The sequence below is a fragment of the Acipenser ruthenus genome, chromosome 1 (genome assembly GCF_902713425.1).
Source record: "Acipenser ruthenus chromosome 1, fAciRut3.2 maternal haplotype, whole genome shotgun sequence".
Classification (NCBI taxonomy): Eukaryota; Metazoa; Chordata; class Actinopteri; order Acipenseriformes; family Acipenseridae; genus Acipenser; species Acipenser ruthenus.
Window position 1 is genome coordinate 94,453,057 of NC_081189.1, and position 18,463 is coordinate 94,471,519.

Consider the following 18,463-nt stretch of genomic DNA (forward strand, 5'->3'; position numbering starts at 1 on the left):
AGAATATGTTACTGATTAATAACAAAAATGTATAACTATGCATAATGTGTTCCAAGCACTCCCCCGTTAAGCTGCAGTACAACCTATACATAGGCTACACAGGCTATAGATTGTCAAAAATCTAACATTTGCTAACTTGGTTATTGCTATTCTAGTAGTAGATTATAAATTTTATTTGCTACTTATATTTCAATTCTGTTTGTTTATTTGAATGAGTAAAATTCTGAAAAGTGACATGGTTTCCGGTCGCAACTTAACACTGCTGTGGACTCAAAGGGCGACTTATGGGAATGAAACAACAGCACTGAATACATCGATACCTTTCAAGTCCTGGCTCCAAGAGTGGCAACGTCACTGAATTATTTATTCGCCACTGATTTGACCAGCATAAATACTGCTTGAAACTTTGACTGAAAAAAATCCTCACAAAGCACAAACAGCATCCCCAAATCGCTGTCAGCCATGATGCTAGAACAGAAAAATAGAACAAACCGATTTTGCGAAAAGGATAAAACCTGTTCCTGTTCCACATCGAACAAGCTAAACGTGTCTGAGTCTGTCTGTCTCACTAAATTCCACCTTTACTTGTTAATCTTTCTGACTATTTAATCAGGATACTAAATGTGTGATTTGCACATAAACAAAAATAAATAAAGAAAACATAACTGAACACAAGCTCTGAAAATCTTGACGTCTAATTAAGCATACTTACTGTACTACCTCATATTACAATGTTTTATTCATAATTCCTTTAAATACTGGAATCTTTTTTCTTTTTTTTTTGTAAACAGAGCTATACTGTAAGTTACAGTACCTAGTTTTGAAAATAACACCTTGAATGTAAACTAGAGATCAAGTCTGGTCCTTAAAAGATTAAAATCAACAGATGATGACATTTCATGACGTTTAAAGATGTGCTGTATTTGTGATCTTACATCACACTTTAGGATAACTTATTTTCTGTTCTATTACCAGCTTTCTAAAATGGAATTAACTGTTTTGTTTCAATACCATACTAGATGTACATATCGTAGCTAAGGGCCGATTCTGCTCTATGACAATAGGCTAACTTTAAAAGTTACCGTATGAATAAAAATAAAGCAATGTATTAAGCACATAAAATACAAGACAGCCCAGTGTAAAATTTGGAGCAATGCCCATTTTAATTCCCAGATCAAAAATGGAGCTACCTAAAGAAGTCTACTGTATGGTCACCACACATTGAGAGCTTAAGTTTAAAAAATATGTCAGTCTAATAAGGGTTCACATACAGTTCAAAGTTGTCTAAGTTTGAACATGAATTTTGATTTCTCGTTTCTCTCATTCCTATTTCAGCTTATCAGCTAATCCTAAAACTATCTGTTATTATAATTGATCTCCAAACACTGAAAAATCAAGACAGGTTTTGAGTGAAATTGAAACAGTTGTAGGTTTCCAAAGCGTGCAAATGAGCAGCACTTACAACGTTACATGCTGTGCAAGATAACTTGTAGTACAGTACCTGGTACGTATTGAATACCAAGTGACAATGAAGTTGTTATTAAGCCAGACAGCTTAAAAAATCCACTGCTGTATTTCACGCTAGCACTCCTGAGTTTAATAATAAAACTAAAGAGTATTTTTCTTTTTTTCTTTTTTTAAACACCTTGATGAGATCAGCTTTTTATCAAAAAAGCTTCTCAGATTGAAATCACAGCCAACCTTCCCTCTGGCTGCTTTTCATTATCTTTTGCAAATATTTTAGAAATTGGAGTTAATAAATACTTTATCAATCCATTGAAGTCTAAGAGCAAGTCTAGAAACAACATTAGGCCTATGAATGCCATTACTCCAGGGGCATTTTCCTAATACAGTACAATACATGCAACCTTTATACCAGCTTGTTACAATTGAGTATAAAAATAGCCTCATCACCCAAAGCTGTGTTACTAAGGTTTAAAGGAAAAGATTGAAAGCATCTGGGTGAACAGTAATTTATATATCTATCTATATATCTATATATATCTATATATCTATATATCTATCTATATCTATATCTATATCTATATCTATATCTAAAACAAACAAGTGTCTCTGCATTAGTGAGAATTGGTATAATTATTAAAAAGCTTACTATAGCAGCTGCAGAGAACAGGTTTGGTCGCACACCCAAAGGATTCTTCTTTATCCTTTTAGATCTTCGAATATGAGCAGTTCATTAATAGAAAGGTGAAACACTCCATGATCCAAAACAAGTGTGGTTGTATTGTTAAAAAAATAATAATAATTAAAATTAAAAATATATACAGTACCAGTCAAAAGTTTGAGTACACTTGCTGGAAACTAGTTTTTTTTTTCATAATTGACAATGTTTTACGTCGTATACATTTCTGTAAATACTTGAAAATGAAAACACATGTTACAATATACCAAACAAAACATAAGGAGTATCAAAGCAATGTTCAAGAAAATTGAAAATTGTCTCTAAATCTTGGATTCCTCAAAATAGCCACCCTTTGCCTTAATAACAGCCTAACAAACACGAGGCATTCGGTTAACAAGTTTCAGCAGGAAATCACCCGACATTCTTCCCAACTCTTCTGCAGCAATTCCCAGAGATGTAGTGCACATGTGGGTAGCTTTGCTTTGACTCTTCTGTCCAGTTCGTCCCATACAACTTCTACGGGATTGAGGTCTGGAGACTGGGCAGGCCAGGTCATTAGATTGATTTGTCCTTCACTTTCCTTCTTCGCCAGATAGTTCTTTCACAACTTTGAGGTGTGTTTCAGGTCATTATCTTGCTGAAGAATGAAGGACTGCCCAACTAGCCGTAATCCTGATGGAATTGCATGCCTCTGAAGAATGCTATGATAGCCATGCTGGTTGAGCTTGCCATGGACTTGGTAAAGATCACCAACTCTGTCACCAGCAAAGCAACCCCAGACCACGACACTGCCTCCTCCATGCTTGACTCGGCGGTTGGATCCAAATATTTCAAATTTTGATTCATCGGTCCATAAGACCGGCTTCCACTCCTCAAACGTCCAGTTTCTGTGTTTTTTGGCCTAGGCAAGTCTCTTCCTCTTATTCTGCACTCTTAACAATGGTTTCTTTGCAGCAATTCTTCCAGTTAGGCCAGCTTCACGCAATCTCCTCTGAACAGTTGATGTTGAAACATCTGTACTTCTAGTAGCATTTAGCTGAGCTTGTATTTCAGGGGCAGTTAATCGCCGGTTTCGCAGACTTGTGACTCGAATGAACTTGTTCTCTGATTCTGAGGTCACCCTTGGCCTGTCTGACCTTATTCGGTATTTTGCCATTTTCTGCTCCCTTACATTCAGGAAGGACAAACTTGTGCCTGTGCCTATGCTACCTATATTTATACTAATCATGGGCCCTCACCTGTTAACAATAATTGGTGACAAAAGGTTAATTAGATAACATGCTAGTTAACTCGGAGAACATCTAACAAAGACACTTTTATACTTAGGCCAGTGTTCTAACACCAGGTTATACACATTTCAGACTTTTAACTGACTTGGGCTTCAGACTGAAATCCCCTTGCTTTGGGTGATCATTTCATTGAAATTGACAAGATTTACATTTTCATTTAAAAATAAAGTTTCTGAATGCAATTCACTTGATTATCAGCTTATATAAGTACACGTATCATATAATGAAATATGAAATGTTTATAGACAAGTTTATATAGTTAAAAGCATAGATAATCATGAAAAACCTGGTTTCAAGCTGGTGTACTCAAACTTTTGACTGGTACTATATATATTTAAAAAATCATTATCAGCATAACAACGCGTTTTGACACAGAATGTGTCTATATAAGGTTGAACTGTTAAAGTGCCGTACAGATCGATTGGTCTGTCTATCTATCTATCTATCTATACACACACACAGATGAAATAACTAATTGCACTATAAAATCATTAGTTAAAACAATTACACCATTAATTAAACATGGAAACAGCCATATTCAATTACATAATTAAATATGTTAAAGGCAAAACAGTAAAGTGACCACCATTACTAGTTGGAATTCTATTAAGTCAAAATCAAGCTATATATTTAAATGATAAAAATAAAACTTAACTATCAAAATTTAAGGATGAAATTGGGCACATTGAGTTTTAATGGTTGGTGGTATCCACACTAGACACTAAATTGCAGGAAAATTAAGATTTTTCGTGGGTAGGTTATGGAATAAAATTAGGATTTCACTGACAGTTCGCAGACCTGTTTAAACATTAAATAAACCTAAATAAACAATATTTAAGAGCACTATAAAATAGTGGTACTTGCTTCGTTACTAAAACAGAGCCCTGTCATTTGTTAAAGGCAAACATGCAACATCCCCCAGCAGTTGCTGCTGACATTCTCTGTCTGGTTTGGACTTGCCCATACATTGAGACTGCATGTTCTGCATCCACTGAATTGGTTGGAAGTGTAAGACACAGCTTTGCCAAGTTATACAGATGTGGAAATCAATTAGAAACAGTCCCAAGGGCTATTGGCATACTTTAATAAAGGCAATATATGCAGCACGTTCGTTGTCATGTTATTTGTCCCAATAATTTATTTTATTAGTACCAAGTCAAAACAAGGAAATCGTGCCTATTCAGGTCTAAAATTCTAACTGTGTTTAAAAAGTAACCAGTAGGTTGTTTGAAGCGAGGTGGCTGGGCTAGATCATACCGGCACACACTGATAGGCTGATTAACAAATTGTTGTCATTTGAACAGTAAACAAGAACGTTAACCGTTTTGGGAGTATTGTTTTGTAAAAGGATTTTTTTTTTTAATAATAATTCTAATTATATAATTATGCAATAACACATTTACATAAACAATAAATATAAAATGCATTTTTTAAATATATAACTTGATATTGATTTAATAGAATTCCAACTAGTTATTCCATGTTTAATTATTGGTGTAATTGTTTTAACTAATGATTTTATAGTGCAATTAGTACTTTCATCTGTGTATATATAGACCAGGATCTGTATGGCACTTTCTAACAGTTGAACCTGATGAAGACACACTTTTTTAACAATAAAACCACTCTTGTTTTGGATCATGGAGTGTTTCACCTTTCTATTAATGAACTGCTCATATTTAAAAATCCAAAAGATTCTTCTTTATCCTTTTAGGTGTGCGACCAAACCTGTTCTCTGCAGCTGCTATAGTAAGCTTTTTAATAATTATACCACTGCTGAACAATTCTCGCTAATGCAGATAATTGTGTAAACATTATCTTTTGGCCAGCACCTCACTTCGAAACGAAACTTTGTGCACAAATGAGATTTTAATATTATATTACATTATATTATATATATCTTGGGATCAACAGTCTTCTACAGAGACTTTTTCCAAAATTAAAAAAATGATAAATGTCATTTAATTTAGTCTGCTTGACACAATATTTGATCAAAATGTGTTTTTATTTTTTGTTTTTTTTTTAAATGCGAAATTTTATAACAAGTTAATAAATAAAAATGAAAGGATGCAGACTTACCAACAAGCAGCCACACAAAATTAGAGTCATGCTCTACAAGGAAGTGTTCCAACTGTTTGAAGCTGGGGAAACCGGTGTCATTTTCTTTATTATCCATTGCTACAGAATGATATCACAAACTCCAGTGCTGAAAGAAAAAAAATAAATAGTTAACCCCAGCAATGTCTTTCTGCAGAGAATAACTGTGTAACATGTAAGCCTGTATGCAAATTAGTGTACACACATCAGTGAGTCCTCATCTTGACACTTCTTCAAATGATGTCCGAGATATGAAGCATAGACACCGCAGCAGCTTTCTAAAATAATTGGCATATGTTAAGTTATTTTTTTGATACCAACGATCAAACTTGACCATTAAAATCCCATAATATAGCTGTTTACCGAGAAAGAAGCCAATATCTAGAAGTTATGTCTATCATCTGGAAAACAAAAAAGTCAAATGAATATGTAAGCCATCTTAGGTAACAGGTCAAAGTGCCTTTAGAATTTGCCCGAGGCGCTTTCATTAGCCTTGAAATATTAAGTTGCTATCTGAAATGGTTAATGAGATACAGCCGCTGTAGACACGGGAGCAGCAGCGACAGATTTGCATCATGCAAGTTCCCTAAAGGGATTCTTCAGTATCTTTAAACAATCCTAATAGTTTCACTGTACTACTAAAATAGAATTTAAAAAGACCATACTACAGCACAAACCGTTTCAATTTAAATCATGTGAGAATAGAAGAAACATGAACAAACCAATGACCTGTAACCGACAGTGGAAGTGAAGCAAGCAAGGCTGTCATGACAATGAACAAAGCATGAACCCAGAACAGGATCTACAACAAATCTGTACACAGAGAACCTTTCATAGAAATCTGACAGTTGCGTAAATGTTCTTTTATGAATATAAAAAACAGCCAGCTCAGTATACGATAATCTGCTTAGAGAAACACATTTCAAAACCATGAATATTAAACATTTAAATCGCCTTTAACCATCCACACCACTGGCCAAAATGTTGAGCAGATTTTAAAAAATAAAAATAAAGTATTTTGTTTCAGTCTATTTGCTTTAGCCTACATGTTGATATTCCTTCTGTATACAGTAGAGTCATTTCACATTAGGTGTTTGCCCACAACAGTACATAGGCCTAGTAAACACCTTGAAACCACCTGCATCTCCAATTTGGTCAACAAGATGAGATTGAGTTCTCCTTTCAGGAGCAGATATTTTTTAAATCAGTATTTAATCAAAATTTCAAAATGTCTCCACTGTCAAATACAATTTAAATCACGATTTGTACATTGCAGTTGTGACAGACAACATTATTCATATCTGCAGATGCTATTTATATTTGTTCCTGTCAGAACTATTTGACAATTTTTAGCAATAAGAAACAAAACACTAAAAGCCACAATCATAACGTTTTTGGTTTTTTTTGTTTGTTTGTTTTTTTTTTCCTTCTGTCTAACAGAACGAAAAATAAAAAGGCTTAACAATGGAATCCACAAAAGCAAAATTCCATAAAGATCAAAGGTAGGGAACCGGAACGATAAACTCATTATTTATTTTTTTTATTCCATGGAACAGAAAAAACAAACAAACACTAAAACAAAATTAATTTATTACGTTCTGGAACAAAAACGGTATTCAACATTTTGTTTATCAGTTAATAACGTTTTTTTTTTGTTTGTTTTTTTTGGTCCCTTCAGCCTGTTCTCTGTCTCTCTTCATTGTTTTCAAACATACAATAATTTGAAAATAGCGCTCTTCCCATGGTCTTACACCTCAGTGGTCAACAACAAAGCATTACATCACAGACAGCTAATGAAATTCAACATTACATTTAGCTTGCTTTTTTGGCGCAGCCAGCGAATCAAATAGCACTATATTTGCCTTCAGTTCAGACTTCTACCTCTGCGGTCAGCAGCTACATGTCAGATCCACGTTACGTCATCAGTCTTGTATTCGCTCAAAATAAACAGGTACTGTTATTAAGTTATGTACACATAAAACAAGATGTAAAACTGTGGCAAGTGAAGCGCTTTGTTAATAATCAGAGGTTTGCAAGTTATATTTCTGGATATTAAGAGCTAAGACATTTTACCATCAACTTGAGAAACCAGTAATGTTTATTGTATAACAAATTTATTTAGTTGTATTCTCAATCATTTAACGATTCATGATTTAATCGTTCAGTGTTTCATTTTCATTGTTCTATCCAAATGAAGTATGTAGAAAAGTTGCACGTGTGTACATGTTACATTTGTTGTATGTCTTACTGATACCGATGATAACAATGTTCCCCTTAGTGCTTAATAATAAAGTGTTCATACGTAACTGATTACTTGGAGAGATTTTTTTTCTGCATATCTTCTGTTTAAAATAGAATAGCTGTGCAATAAGAAATATGCAGGTTATGGTAAATATAATATGCTTTGAAGAGATGTTTGTCAAAAAATGTTTTTTTGGTATTACTTTCAATATACGGCAGATGTGACACCACAAAAGTTGGAAAAAATTGAACCGGTATTAACTTGCATTTCAATTAGTTCGAACTGGAAAGGAACGAAAAGCAGCCGTTTGGAACTTTCGGAACATAGGTTTAAAAAGGAATCTGGTTCAAATCCCTGTCCAAAGGATAACCAACTATTCTACTCAACCAGGTATCCCCCCCCCCCATGGTTCTCAATATTAAAGGTGACCAAATGCTCCAAAACCTATCAGGTTTTTATAACAGTTGCTTATGCTTGTAGTCAGGGATACAGACAGCCTAAATAGTGAAGGAGTTGGCACTTTTTACAAATTGCAGGCCAGTGTTTTATTAAAGTTTAGACCCTCAGGGATAAGACTCAAGAGATTATTTAAACTATTTCTACCTACAAGTTGCCTCCTGCTATTTAGTCTTTTCACGCACACTCATTACTAAATACAGCTCCAAGACTTGATTTTAATTATCCTAACAGTGAAATAACAAAAAAAAGCCAAAACACAAATAATACCAAGGAATAATTTCCTACTGTCACAACAACCATTCAAACCCATATTCATGTGGGTTTAAAGGCTGTTTTTATTGAAGTATTTGGCAATAGGTGGGTCATAATAGAACATTTTAAATAGCAGAAAACTTTTACAGAACATTTTAAATAGACAGATACAATATTTAAGTCATATAAATAAGATAGTGGAAGCCAGGCTGTTGTGGATGACTTATTTAACCTATTATATCATCAGTAGGTGTACCCAGTGCTGCCTCCTATTGGCCAAACCGTGATTTGTCACACTAGACTTTCATAAAATTTATATTTGCCTACAATGGAAGTAAATATAGGTGGTCAGTCTACTGGTACAGGCTAGGCAATACACAATAAACGTTTTTGTTTAACAGTGAATAGGAAAAATAACAGTAGTATACTATTTACATGTTTTTCTTTAAGCTATATTATGTAATGCTGGGCAGTGGCTGCCAAGCCATGTACTCAAAGCCCTATAGACACAGTCCTCTCAATTGTGGAAACACTCAATTTCAGTTTGGCCACATCTGTTAGGATCTGCAGCACATAAGCATGCAATGGTACATTTCACTTTTGCACAGATGCAGTCCTTCAGACATCTGCATGTTTTGCATGTGCAATAGTTTTTCATGGCTTCTTTCAGCTTTGAGTCCTTAATCATCATAAAGGGTACCAACTTGTCATGGACAATAACTCTAAAAAAGAAGTAGCATCAGGATAAGCTGGATCTGGATTGTGAGCATTTTTGCTCACAACCATCTGGTGACTGTGACGAAGATGGAGATGGAAAGCATCCTCTGCAGAGGGTAGGTTCCTCAGGTCTCCTCTTGTGGTTGCAAAGATATGAGCACAGAGAGCATCTAGAGTACCATCAAAGCCACTCCTGTCATACAGTGCTACAAAGAAATGTCTTGCAGCGGTAATCATTTCTCCAGTCACATGCAGACTTTCACCTGGTTCACCATACCTAGCAAGTGGCAGGAGAGCCACAGCATCTTTAAGATCAATTTTCAGAGCTTGCTTCTTCCCCCTCCTGTAGGGATAGCTTACAGTATCACAACCACTTAAAATGCAGGCATTGAGGAGAATGGAGGAAATAAACTTTTTTCAGGTCGAAAAAGTCCCCTGGGTCGACATTGTCAATACCTTCAAAATTCTAAAAGGTATTGACAATGTCGACCCAGGGGACTTTTTCAACCTGAACAAAGAAACAAGGACCTGGGGTCACAGATGGAGATTAGATAAAAGGGCATTCAGAACAGAAAATAGGAGGAACTTTCTTTTTTTTCACAGAGAATTGTGGGAGTCTGGAACCAACTCCCCAGTAATGTTTGTGAAGCTGACACCCTGGGATCCTTCAAGAAGCTGCTTGATGAGATTCCGGGATCAATAAGCTACTAACAACCAAACGAGCAAGATGGGCCGAATGGCCTCCTCTCGTTTGTAAACGTTCTTATGTTCTCACAAGAACTGCAATGACATGGTATAAATGAGTCCATCTTCTGTAACCCTAATTGCTTCAGGCCTGGCATATGTGTACTGTAGTAGATGCACATAAGGATGACATCAGTGTCAGTAGCTTGAACTACAACTCTCCTGTAGCCTAGATTTTGGACACAGTATGCAATGTGAGAGAATATCCTCGTGTCTGCTTCTTCATGCTTCTCACAAGGAAGTTCTGGCACTTGCATGACTTGCTCTGAAGTAAGCTGAACTGCATATCCAGGATCATTGAAAATGCCCCAAAGTATTTATTTAAATCCTTGAGGCAGTTTCCTATGCTGGACTGACCATGCTTCTCCTATGTAATAGAGAAGATTTTATTTATTTTGGGGATTCTTGATAAAGGTCTTCCATTCAGGAATGGCAGGAGAATCGCATGTCTCATACTCTTTACTCTAACATCATATCTATCTCCAACAAAACTGATGCAGTAGCACAATTTGGACTTAAGGTGGAGCATTTTCTTTCGATACTGCAAGCCATTGAAAGTGATGCTGTCAAGGCGCTGGTAACGCTGCAAAAAAGCCATAGCATCTACAACCAATAATGTGTGTTCATCTGAATCTGGTAATTGATCGTACTGTCTCCAGGATTCTCCCAAGTGCTTCTTAAGAGCAACCAAGTAAACCGGTATGTTGCCTTTCCACATAGCATAGCTTTGCTGAAGGTCTAAGTCAGGTTCAAATAAGGAGGAGGGATAATTTGTCCATTCAGGGCTAAAAATACAACTTTTTCTCTTCATCCATGTATTATGCAAAGTACAGGCTTCTGACAACTGCACTCTCTCCTTTTGGCACTTGCAAACATTTGAAGCTTCACAACTTCTACTTTTTCACTGCCATTCTTTTGTGTATAAAGTAAAGCTGCAAGTCCCTTCTCTTTGGCTTTCACAAGGTCATGTGATTCACATTTTTGGCCAGTAGAGATGTTCAGTAACTCTAATATTACAACAAAATGGGTTGATAATTTTCCCCCCCCATGAACCACATATTGTATTTTCCTGATGGTGTCTGCATTTTTCTTTGCTTGGCATTCTAAGTCTTCATAGTGTTTCTTATCATACTGGCCCAGGTGTGCCATTGCTTTTGTCTGCTAAGAGACTCCTGTCAGTACTGGTAAGGCTTGCAAGTACTTCTCCATAGCAGCAGGCTGCAGGCTTACACCATGGAAGAGTTGGCATCATGGTTGTATGTCTTCTCAAGGGTCATATCAGACCAGACTCAGTGAAGTGTCAGTCACTGAAAGCACAGGGAACATCAGGGGCCACTGAAGGCAGTTCTCTCATGGCAGCCAGGTAATGTCTAGCTGCAACCAGGTATGGAAGCATTCTCAACTTCAGCTAGGTGTTCCTCCCAAAGGCCAGCTCGTTCAGCGTGAATGTGCGGTTTCAGGATCATTATCATGTCCATGTACATGCCAGAGTTTTGCAGTTGGAGATGTGGAACACAATTCATCAAACTCAACCATAAGAGTCTGTATTTTATTCAGAGGCTCTGATGCACTTGAGCATGCCTTTGACATCCTCTCTGCATCCTTTTCTGACAGTGCCTCTGTAAGCTGAAGGATGCTCTGAGAAAGTAATGACAAACATTCAATGTCCTTGTCTGCTTAACTTGCCAACCACTTCTCAAAGGATTCCCAATGTAATGCAAACATAGCACTATGAACCAAGCTATGTGCCCTCAACATGGCACAGTATTATCTGCCTTCCATGACCTTATTTGCTGTTCCAGGTGAACAAACATCACCTTCCACAAGTATGTCTTCAGTTCCAGTTGTACTCAAAGTATCCAATGACACCCATAAAGTTTAGTGCAATATGAAAGCCATCCATATGAAGTATCAGTTTGTTGTACTTCTCTGTACTTGTCATAGATGGCCTGATCACATGTCACAATGGTGAATTCTTGGTCAATTTTTCTGGTACATTAATGCAGTACTGAATAGACCTTTCAACAACATCAGGATTGGCAGATGACAGGGGGGGAATAAAGGTCCATATCCTATTTCAGGAAATGCACTCCAGGTAGGAACCATGAATTCACATTCTGTTACATCCAGAAGAAGGGTGGGACAGATCTGCACCAGGTTCTACAGACAGCTGCGATGATCCAGTCACTCACATGTTTTCTCAGGCTGCTTAGCCTCTGTTGCTACATCAGCCAGTGATCAACTCTTTTGACAATCCCTTAGGGTTAAGTGGATGAAATGCTTTTAGATTTTTGATAGTCTCACAGGTTTTGAGTAGATGTATGCTTGCCACAGATTGTATCTCTTCATCTTTGTTCAAGTACTGATATATTATATGTGTAGTACCATGCACTGATCTGCCATCTTTTGTGCAATCAGTGAAACAGTGCGTAAATCTACCTGGCTTCAAATTTTTTGGTATGAAGAATCCATCTTGAAACTTAGTCACCATGTGCAGTTGCTACTGTTGTTACATATCTCTGTGCATCTTGATAACAAATGCTGTTGCCAAATATATTCAGGTGTGTTATTGTTTCCTTACTTCTAGTCTACTTTTTAGTATAGGAGTTGGGATACATGAAACAGCTGAACAGATATCTTGAGCAAGATTAAGAACTTGTTCATGCTGTTTGGGATTTAGATTGACTCTCCCATCTTCACCAATATCTGGAGATGCATCTGTCAGCAACCATGTCACATGATTGTAGATATTGTTGCTCACACGTTGAGATGCAGCTACATAAGAAATGCCCATTGTGGGAAGCTGAGACTGAACCCTCTCTGTTGTGACCTGTGGCTCAGGTTGATTTTTAGCTTCCACATGTTCATCATGCTCAGAAGGTGAATCGTGTGCATTTCGACTACAGGAAGAAGCATCAGGTGGGCTTACTGGATTGGATGTGTTTTGCTGAAATCTGTCTTTTCTAATGGGCGGTTTCTGTATGTCACTTTTATGAAGCTCTTAATTCTGACCCAATGCTCTTTGCTGAGTGATAAGATATGGTCTTAAGTTGTACTGGATTGTCACTAGGAATTTCCCTCTTACTTTCTTCACAGTATTCAGACTCATTTAGATTTTTCTTCAGCTTTTGCACATAAAGCAATCTGCCAACACTGAGGTCTGATGAACACAACAGGCTTGATGTTCCTTTATGTGGTACAATCATTGCAGTACACCCAACAGGGCCTTGATAGTAATTCTGCAGGTGTTTTTTCAGACTAGATGACCCGGAAGAATGGCCATTTTGTATACCATGCTCAACTAACCAATGACAGTACTGATTGTGATATAAAAGACACTTCCATCCTTACACAATGCCCATCAATCTGGGACATCAGCCAGGAAAAGACATTATCATACAGATTTTAACCACTGATTTTAGACACATTTTTTTACCATGTAAGCACTTGGACAAGAATGATGGTACTGAAAGTCATTTGCGATCATATCAATGCACTGTTTTCATAACCTTGTAATTTATGTATCATGATTTCATCTCCCAGCTCTTTTGCTTTTTTTCCACACTGAATTTTGTTGATGAATAGTGGCGATTAACAAAAGCTGCTTCTCTTCCTTCTTATTACATGTTTTTCCACAAACAAAGCATTGTTTCTTATAGTTAACAGCATGCTCCGTTGACAATGTTTGAATCAGAGCCAACAGTAACTGTTAGTTTGTGTTTTGTAAACATGCTGTTTTTTTGTTTAATAGTTTTTCTATTTGTGTAACTGTTTCAGCACGCTGTATGATACAGAGAAAGTTTGGCCAGAAATTCATCTTTCGTAATCAACTCATCATTAAGTCAAACAGAGACATCGTTTTTGAATGGCATTGCCGGATTGTTGTTACATGCCACTCATTTTTAAAACTTTTAAAAATGAGTGGCATGTAATATAGGAGTGAAAAATTAAAGGATTAAATAACAGATGAATAAAGAAAAACAAATAATTAAGGACTATTGTAGCTCTTAAACATCTCATTACAAAAATGCAAAAAACTAAGTTTTGAAAGCTTTGAGCCATGCTTAAGATACAGTATTTGAAAGTATATATTAATGCTATTGCAGTCAGTATTGTTTACAGTGATATAATATAAAAGTATAAAGTATATAGTATAAAATAAATGTGGCATTTAACTTTTTAAAATGAGTGCAATTTCATGGAATTAAATTATATTTCCTTTCATTCAAATTCCAATTCAAATTCTGTATCCTGAAGATTTTTTCAATTCAAATTCCAATTTCAATTCTCGAATTGAATTGGAATTTACCAACAAATTCCAATTCCATTCGGAATTGACCCCAACCCTGTGACTTAACACGAGTCGCACTCTATAAATTAAATATCAAATAAAACTAGTCAACAACCATTATTTATGACTGACAGGTACAGTACTTCCGAACATAAAAAATAGAAATATCAAGGTTTGCTGGCTGAGACAGAGACTGTGTTTAACTCAGTGTGCAGTGTGTGTGTGAAGCTGGGGATTCAAAATTATTAAAAACTGAGTATAAGAGTACATATACATATAACCCAATATTTCCGACACATTAGGCCTCTTGATTCTATCATAGTAGGATTTGACCTTAGTAAATTAAGTGTCCAAACAATTGTAGGCAGTGGTGTCATGTTAAACCATTTTTAAGAGCTTTTACTGCACTTGGATTCCTGACTACTGGGACGCAGTCATCAGCAAGAAAGCCTGAAATGGATTTTAGCAAAACACACAACCTTACACAGGTTGTCACATGAAAGGGCCGCAACAGTATACTGTTCAGTCCTTCTGATCCAAGACGTTCCTGATACCATGTTTTCCAGTTCTCCACAGGAGGAACTACAACGCAGAGTATGAGCCCGAAAACATTTTGAAGCTTGCACCTCAAAAAACATAACTGCATAATTAAAAAAATAAAAATACAATACAAAATCTGCAGTGGGACGGCCCGCGTCCCATGGACGCAGACAACTGCAAACCGTGCGTGCGTAAAGGATGCGTACCTGCATCCCCGAGAGCTTTGAGTACATGCAACTGTAAATTTTACAAAATGCTAGAATAATCTACTCGTCCTTCTTAAAAATCTACTTGCCCCCTCCTCATCCCACAAAACACACACACAAATAGAATATCACTTCTAGGATTTTGCTTTTATTAAACAATGACCACAATCAATTAGTGATTTAATAATAATTTTCGCTTCATGAAATCAAATAAAGAAAACATAATTCAGCCCAAACATACTTGCCAAATCTAATGTCTGTGCAGGACACATGGCAAAACAAAAACTAGAGTAGGTAATAGTAGGGTACATTTGATCATAGAGTGATAATGTTATTCTCTTAATAATCTTTGGATTCTCAGCTGTTTAGAAAGGTATAATATACTTTCAGTGGATATTTGTCCTGATACACAAGCCAAAAGTCATGTTATGTCAGTCAGACCTCAAACAGGTAGACTGTTCACCGGAGCGGAAGGGTTAAAGGAATGTTTTCTAAACTACATTGCCCAGAAGAATGACAATGACACTTGTTTAATACGTTTTGGTTTCCTACATGGTCATTGGATAAAGAGAAATAAGTATGTTTTGTGGGTACTCAGCAGAGAGAAGGTAGCAGTTTAGTAAGAGTGCAAACTAGATATTTTTGCTTTGGAGGTTTAGATTTTTTTTTTTTTTTTTTTTTTTTTTTTAATTGTCAGTTGTATGTGCGAGACTGCAGTTTAGAGTTTTTAGGACCTTGCTTGACTCCCTAGAAATCTACGGAAGTTATTCTAGCAACAGAACATTGTGACAAAGTAAGAAAAAAAAATGTACTTGTCCGACAGGCAAAATATAATGGTAAAACTTGTCCCTCAAACACATCTTTAGTGCTGGGACAAATAAACTAATTTTTTTTTTTTTTTTTTAATGTTGGTCAGAAGTGTTATTTCCCTGTAACTCCTGGAGCAGGATACAAGTATTGTAAAAAAAAAAAAACCACAAAACCTGTTTCTAGAGTTAAGCTTCTATCCTGCAATTCTGGAGGATGTGGAGATCAAAGGAGATAAAATACTTTACCAGCAGTGCATCATTTTCCCACAGTCAACTAGAAATTGTCCCAATACTGAATTCATTCTGTGGACTAAATTCTAAAACCTTTTCTAATTCTTAAGCAGTTAATTTATCTCTAAATAAAATGGTCCAACACAAGCATTGCAATATACAGTACTGTACAGACTTGGGGTCAATTACTATTGTAATTGTGTCATTTGTAATTACTAGTAATTTAAATTACAAGTTAATTGTAATTGTAGTTGACCACTGGCATACCTGCGTAATTGTATTTGTAATTGGTTAATTATATGCTAATTACAGTTAGATTACACACCTTTCCAAGCTTAATCATTCACAGTTCCATGTTGTGTTTTATATTGAGCAAACATTCTTCTAGTATTTTCAACCACTTACAGTGACCCCTTTTGTTTCTGTATTTGTACCTGTGATTACTGCTTGGCAGAATAAATGTAATTGAACAAAATAGCCTTGTATTATTGCAATTTCAGCAAACAATAATGCTGCAATTGTAATTATAAATGACCCCAGGTCTGGTACTGTCCCAGAGATAAGCACCCGTCCCAGACTGCAGGTTAAAACTGCAATAAGAAATGCTAAAAGTTCAAAATGTTGTATTCTCTCCACATACTTGTGATGACTGGGCCATGCAGTTGCAAGATTTCAATAGTAGTGTAAACAGTGTATAAAAACAGACAGACAGTAGCATTTGGGAAATGTACAGGTAACAAAATACAGAATAAAAACTATTTTGACAATAAAATCCATACTAGGAAAGAGACAACTCAATCAGGTCAGTGTATGTAACATTAAAAACTAAAACTAAAACAAACTAATCATTAAAAAAAAAAAAAAAAAAGTCAAAAGGAACCACAAGACAGCCTCATCAATATGCAGTGTCTCCAGTGAGTAAACGGTTAAACATTAAAAACTAGACGAGCAAATCATCAGGTGATGGGTTTATTCATCCCTGCGCTAAGGGCATTTAAATTTGCCAGCTCTTTTAGCAGTCAAAACAACTTGGAAAAAGACAGGAGATTAAGACGACAGTTCAAACCCCTGGTATTTTAACACAGGAAACCAGGACCAGTGTCTGCGCGTGTGTCTCATTCAAAAACAAATATGTACCGCAGTATTCAAAACACTGACGTATGCTCTGCAGCAAAGATAAAACACAAAGATAAAATAAGGTGTCACATTTATGTATTATTTATTTTGGGCATAAACAAAAGAACCTTCAACTCAAACTGCTATTTGGCATCCTTTGTTTTGTAGTTAATTCACTGGGATAGAGTAAGGCTTGCACAATGTATTCTTTACTCCTGGGATATTTTTCTACTTTAACGTGTTACATATTGCAACATCTTGCTGTAAAATAAAGGCACACACTCAGGGTCACGCCCCCTGCCCCTGCTGCTATCCTAAATATCCTAACATGAAAATCCCGTGTTCGTCCCAGCACTATTTATTTTTGGTTGATTATGGACCTTGGTGTTATTGCCTTTTAGTTAACAAGAATAGATATATTTTAAAAGTTTTAAACAACAGATTAGCTACGTTAATATGTCAGCTTTTCGTCTGTTTTATTTTATGACAATCAAGTTGAGAGTGTACTTTCGCTTCCGCTCATTGTTAGACAGACCGACTCGCTTCGCTGACACAACAGTAAAGTACACTCTCAAATTGATTAGAGGTGCCCTCCGAACATTAAACACAATAACTGCATTTTATATAATGACAAAATACTGTGTTTTACACTATTGTCTGTGTTGTGTATCTCATTTCATCACACACATCGCATGTCATGTGCAGTTTGACGCTAAATCACAAACCACAATTTTCAAACCAAAAAAAAACGTCTGCTATTTCAACGTGAGCGGTTGGAAACCTTTGCACCAAGAATTAAAGTCTTGTTTTTCATGACATTCGTAATGTAAGCAGCTTGCCGCAATCACTACCGGCTGCAGGCCGCACCCAGCTGCTTCCTTGCTCTGTCTAAAGTCGTTTTCTGCTCAAACAAAACAAAAACATATAGAGACTCACCTCACATTCTGTGATATTTTTATATCTCATGCTCGCCTATTCTAAGTCCAGGGGATATTTACAGTTCCAGTTTAACTACATTTAAATCCCCACGAAAGCAACTTGCGATTTATTATTTACATCCTGCTCTGAAGACTGTCCTAGGTCTCAGACTTCCGACTGGGCAGATTGCATCCAATCAGAGCGCGTCAGTGAATGAAAAGTCGCCTATCAGATTCTGAGGTAAACCTACATCAGCCAATTAAGACAGAGATAGTTCGTGAAACCAATGATAATTCGACAAATTCACCCCTACAGCTGATCAGGACAACGACTCAACGTGTTACATACTTCAGAAAGTTATTTTAAAGTTGCGTTTGCATTTTTTTTTTCTGCTGCAGGAACATAGATT

The 18,463-nt window shown here is 36.3% G+C and overlaps 1 protein-coding gene across 8 annotated transcripts in view; it reads right to left on the reverse strand.

Annotated features, from left to right (window-relative positions):
* The window catches only part of LOC117420586 (bridge-like lipid transfer protein family member 1), a 147,492-nt gene extending 129,234 nt beyond the window's left edge, over window positions 1-18,258 (reverse strand). For all 8 annotated transcript variants that reach the window (XM_059032356.1, XM_059032355.1, XM_059032362.1 and 5 more), the window contains exons 1-2: window positions 18,073-18,258; window positions 5,512-5,638 (exon numbers count right to left, since the gene is read on the reverse strand). In XM_059032356.1, coding sequence (XP_058888339.1) covers window positions 5,512-5,608 — 97 coding nt within the window. In that variant the 5' untranslated portion in view covers window positions 5,609-5,638; window positions 18,073-18,258. The remainder of the gene's footprint in view (window positions 1-5,511; window positions 5,639-18,072) is intronic.
* Between the last annotated feature and the right edge of the window lie 205 nt (window positions 18,259-18,463).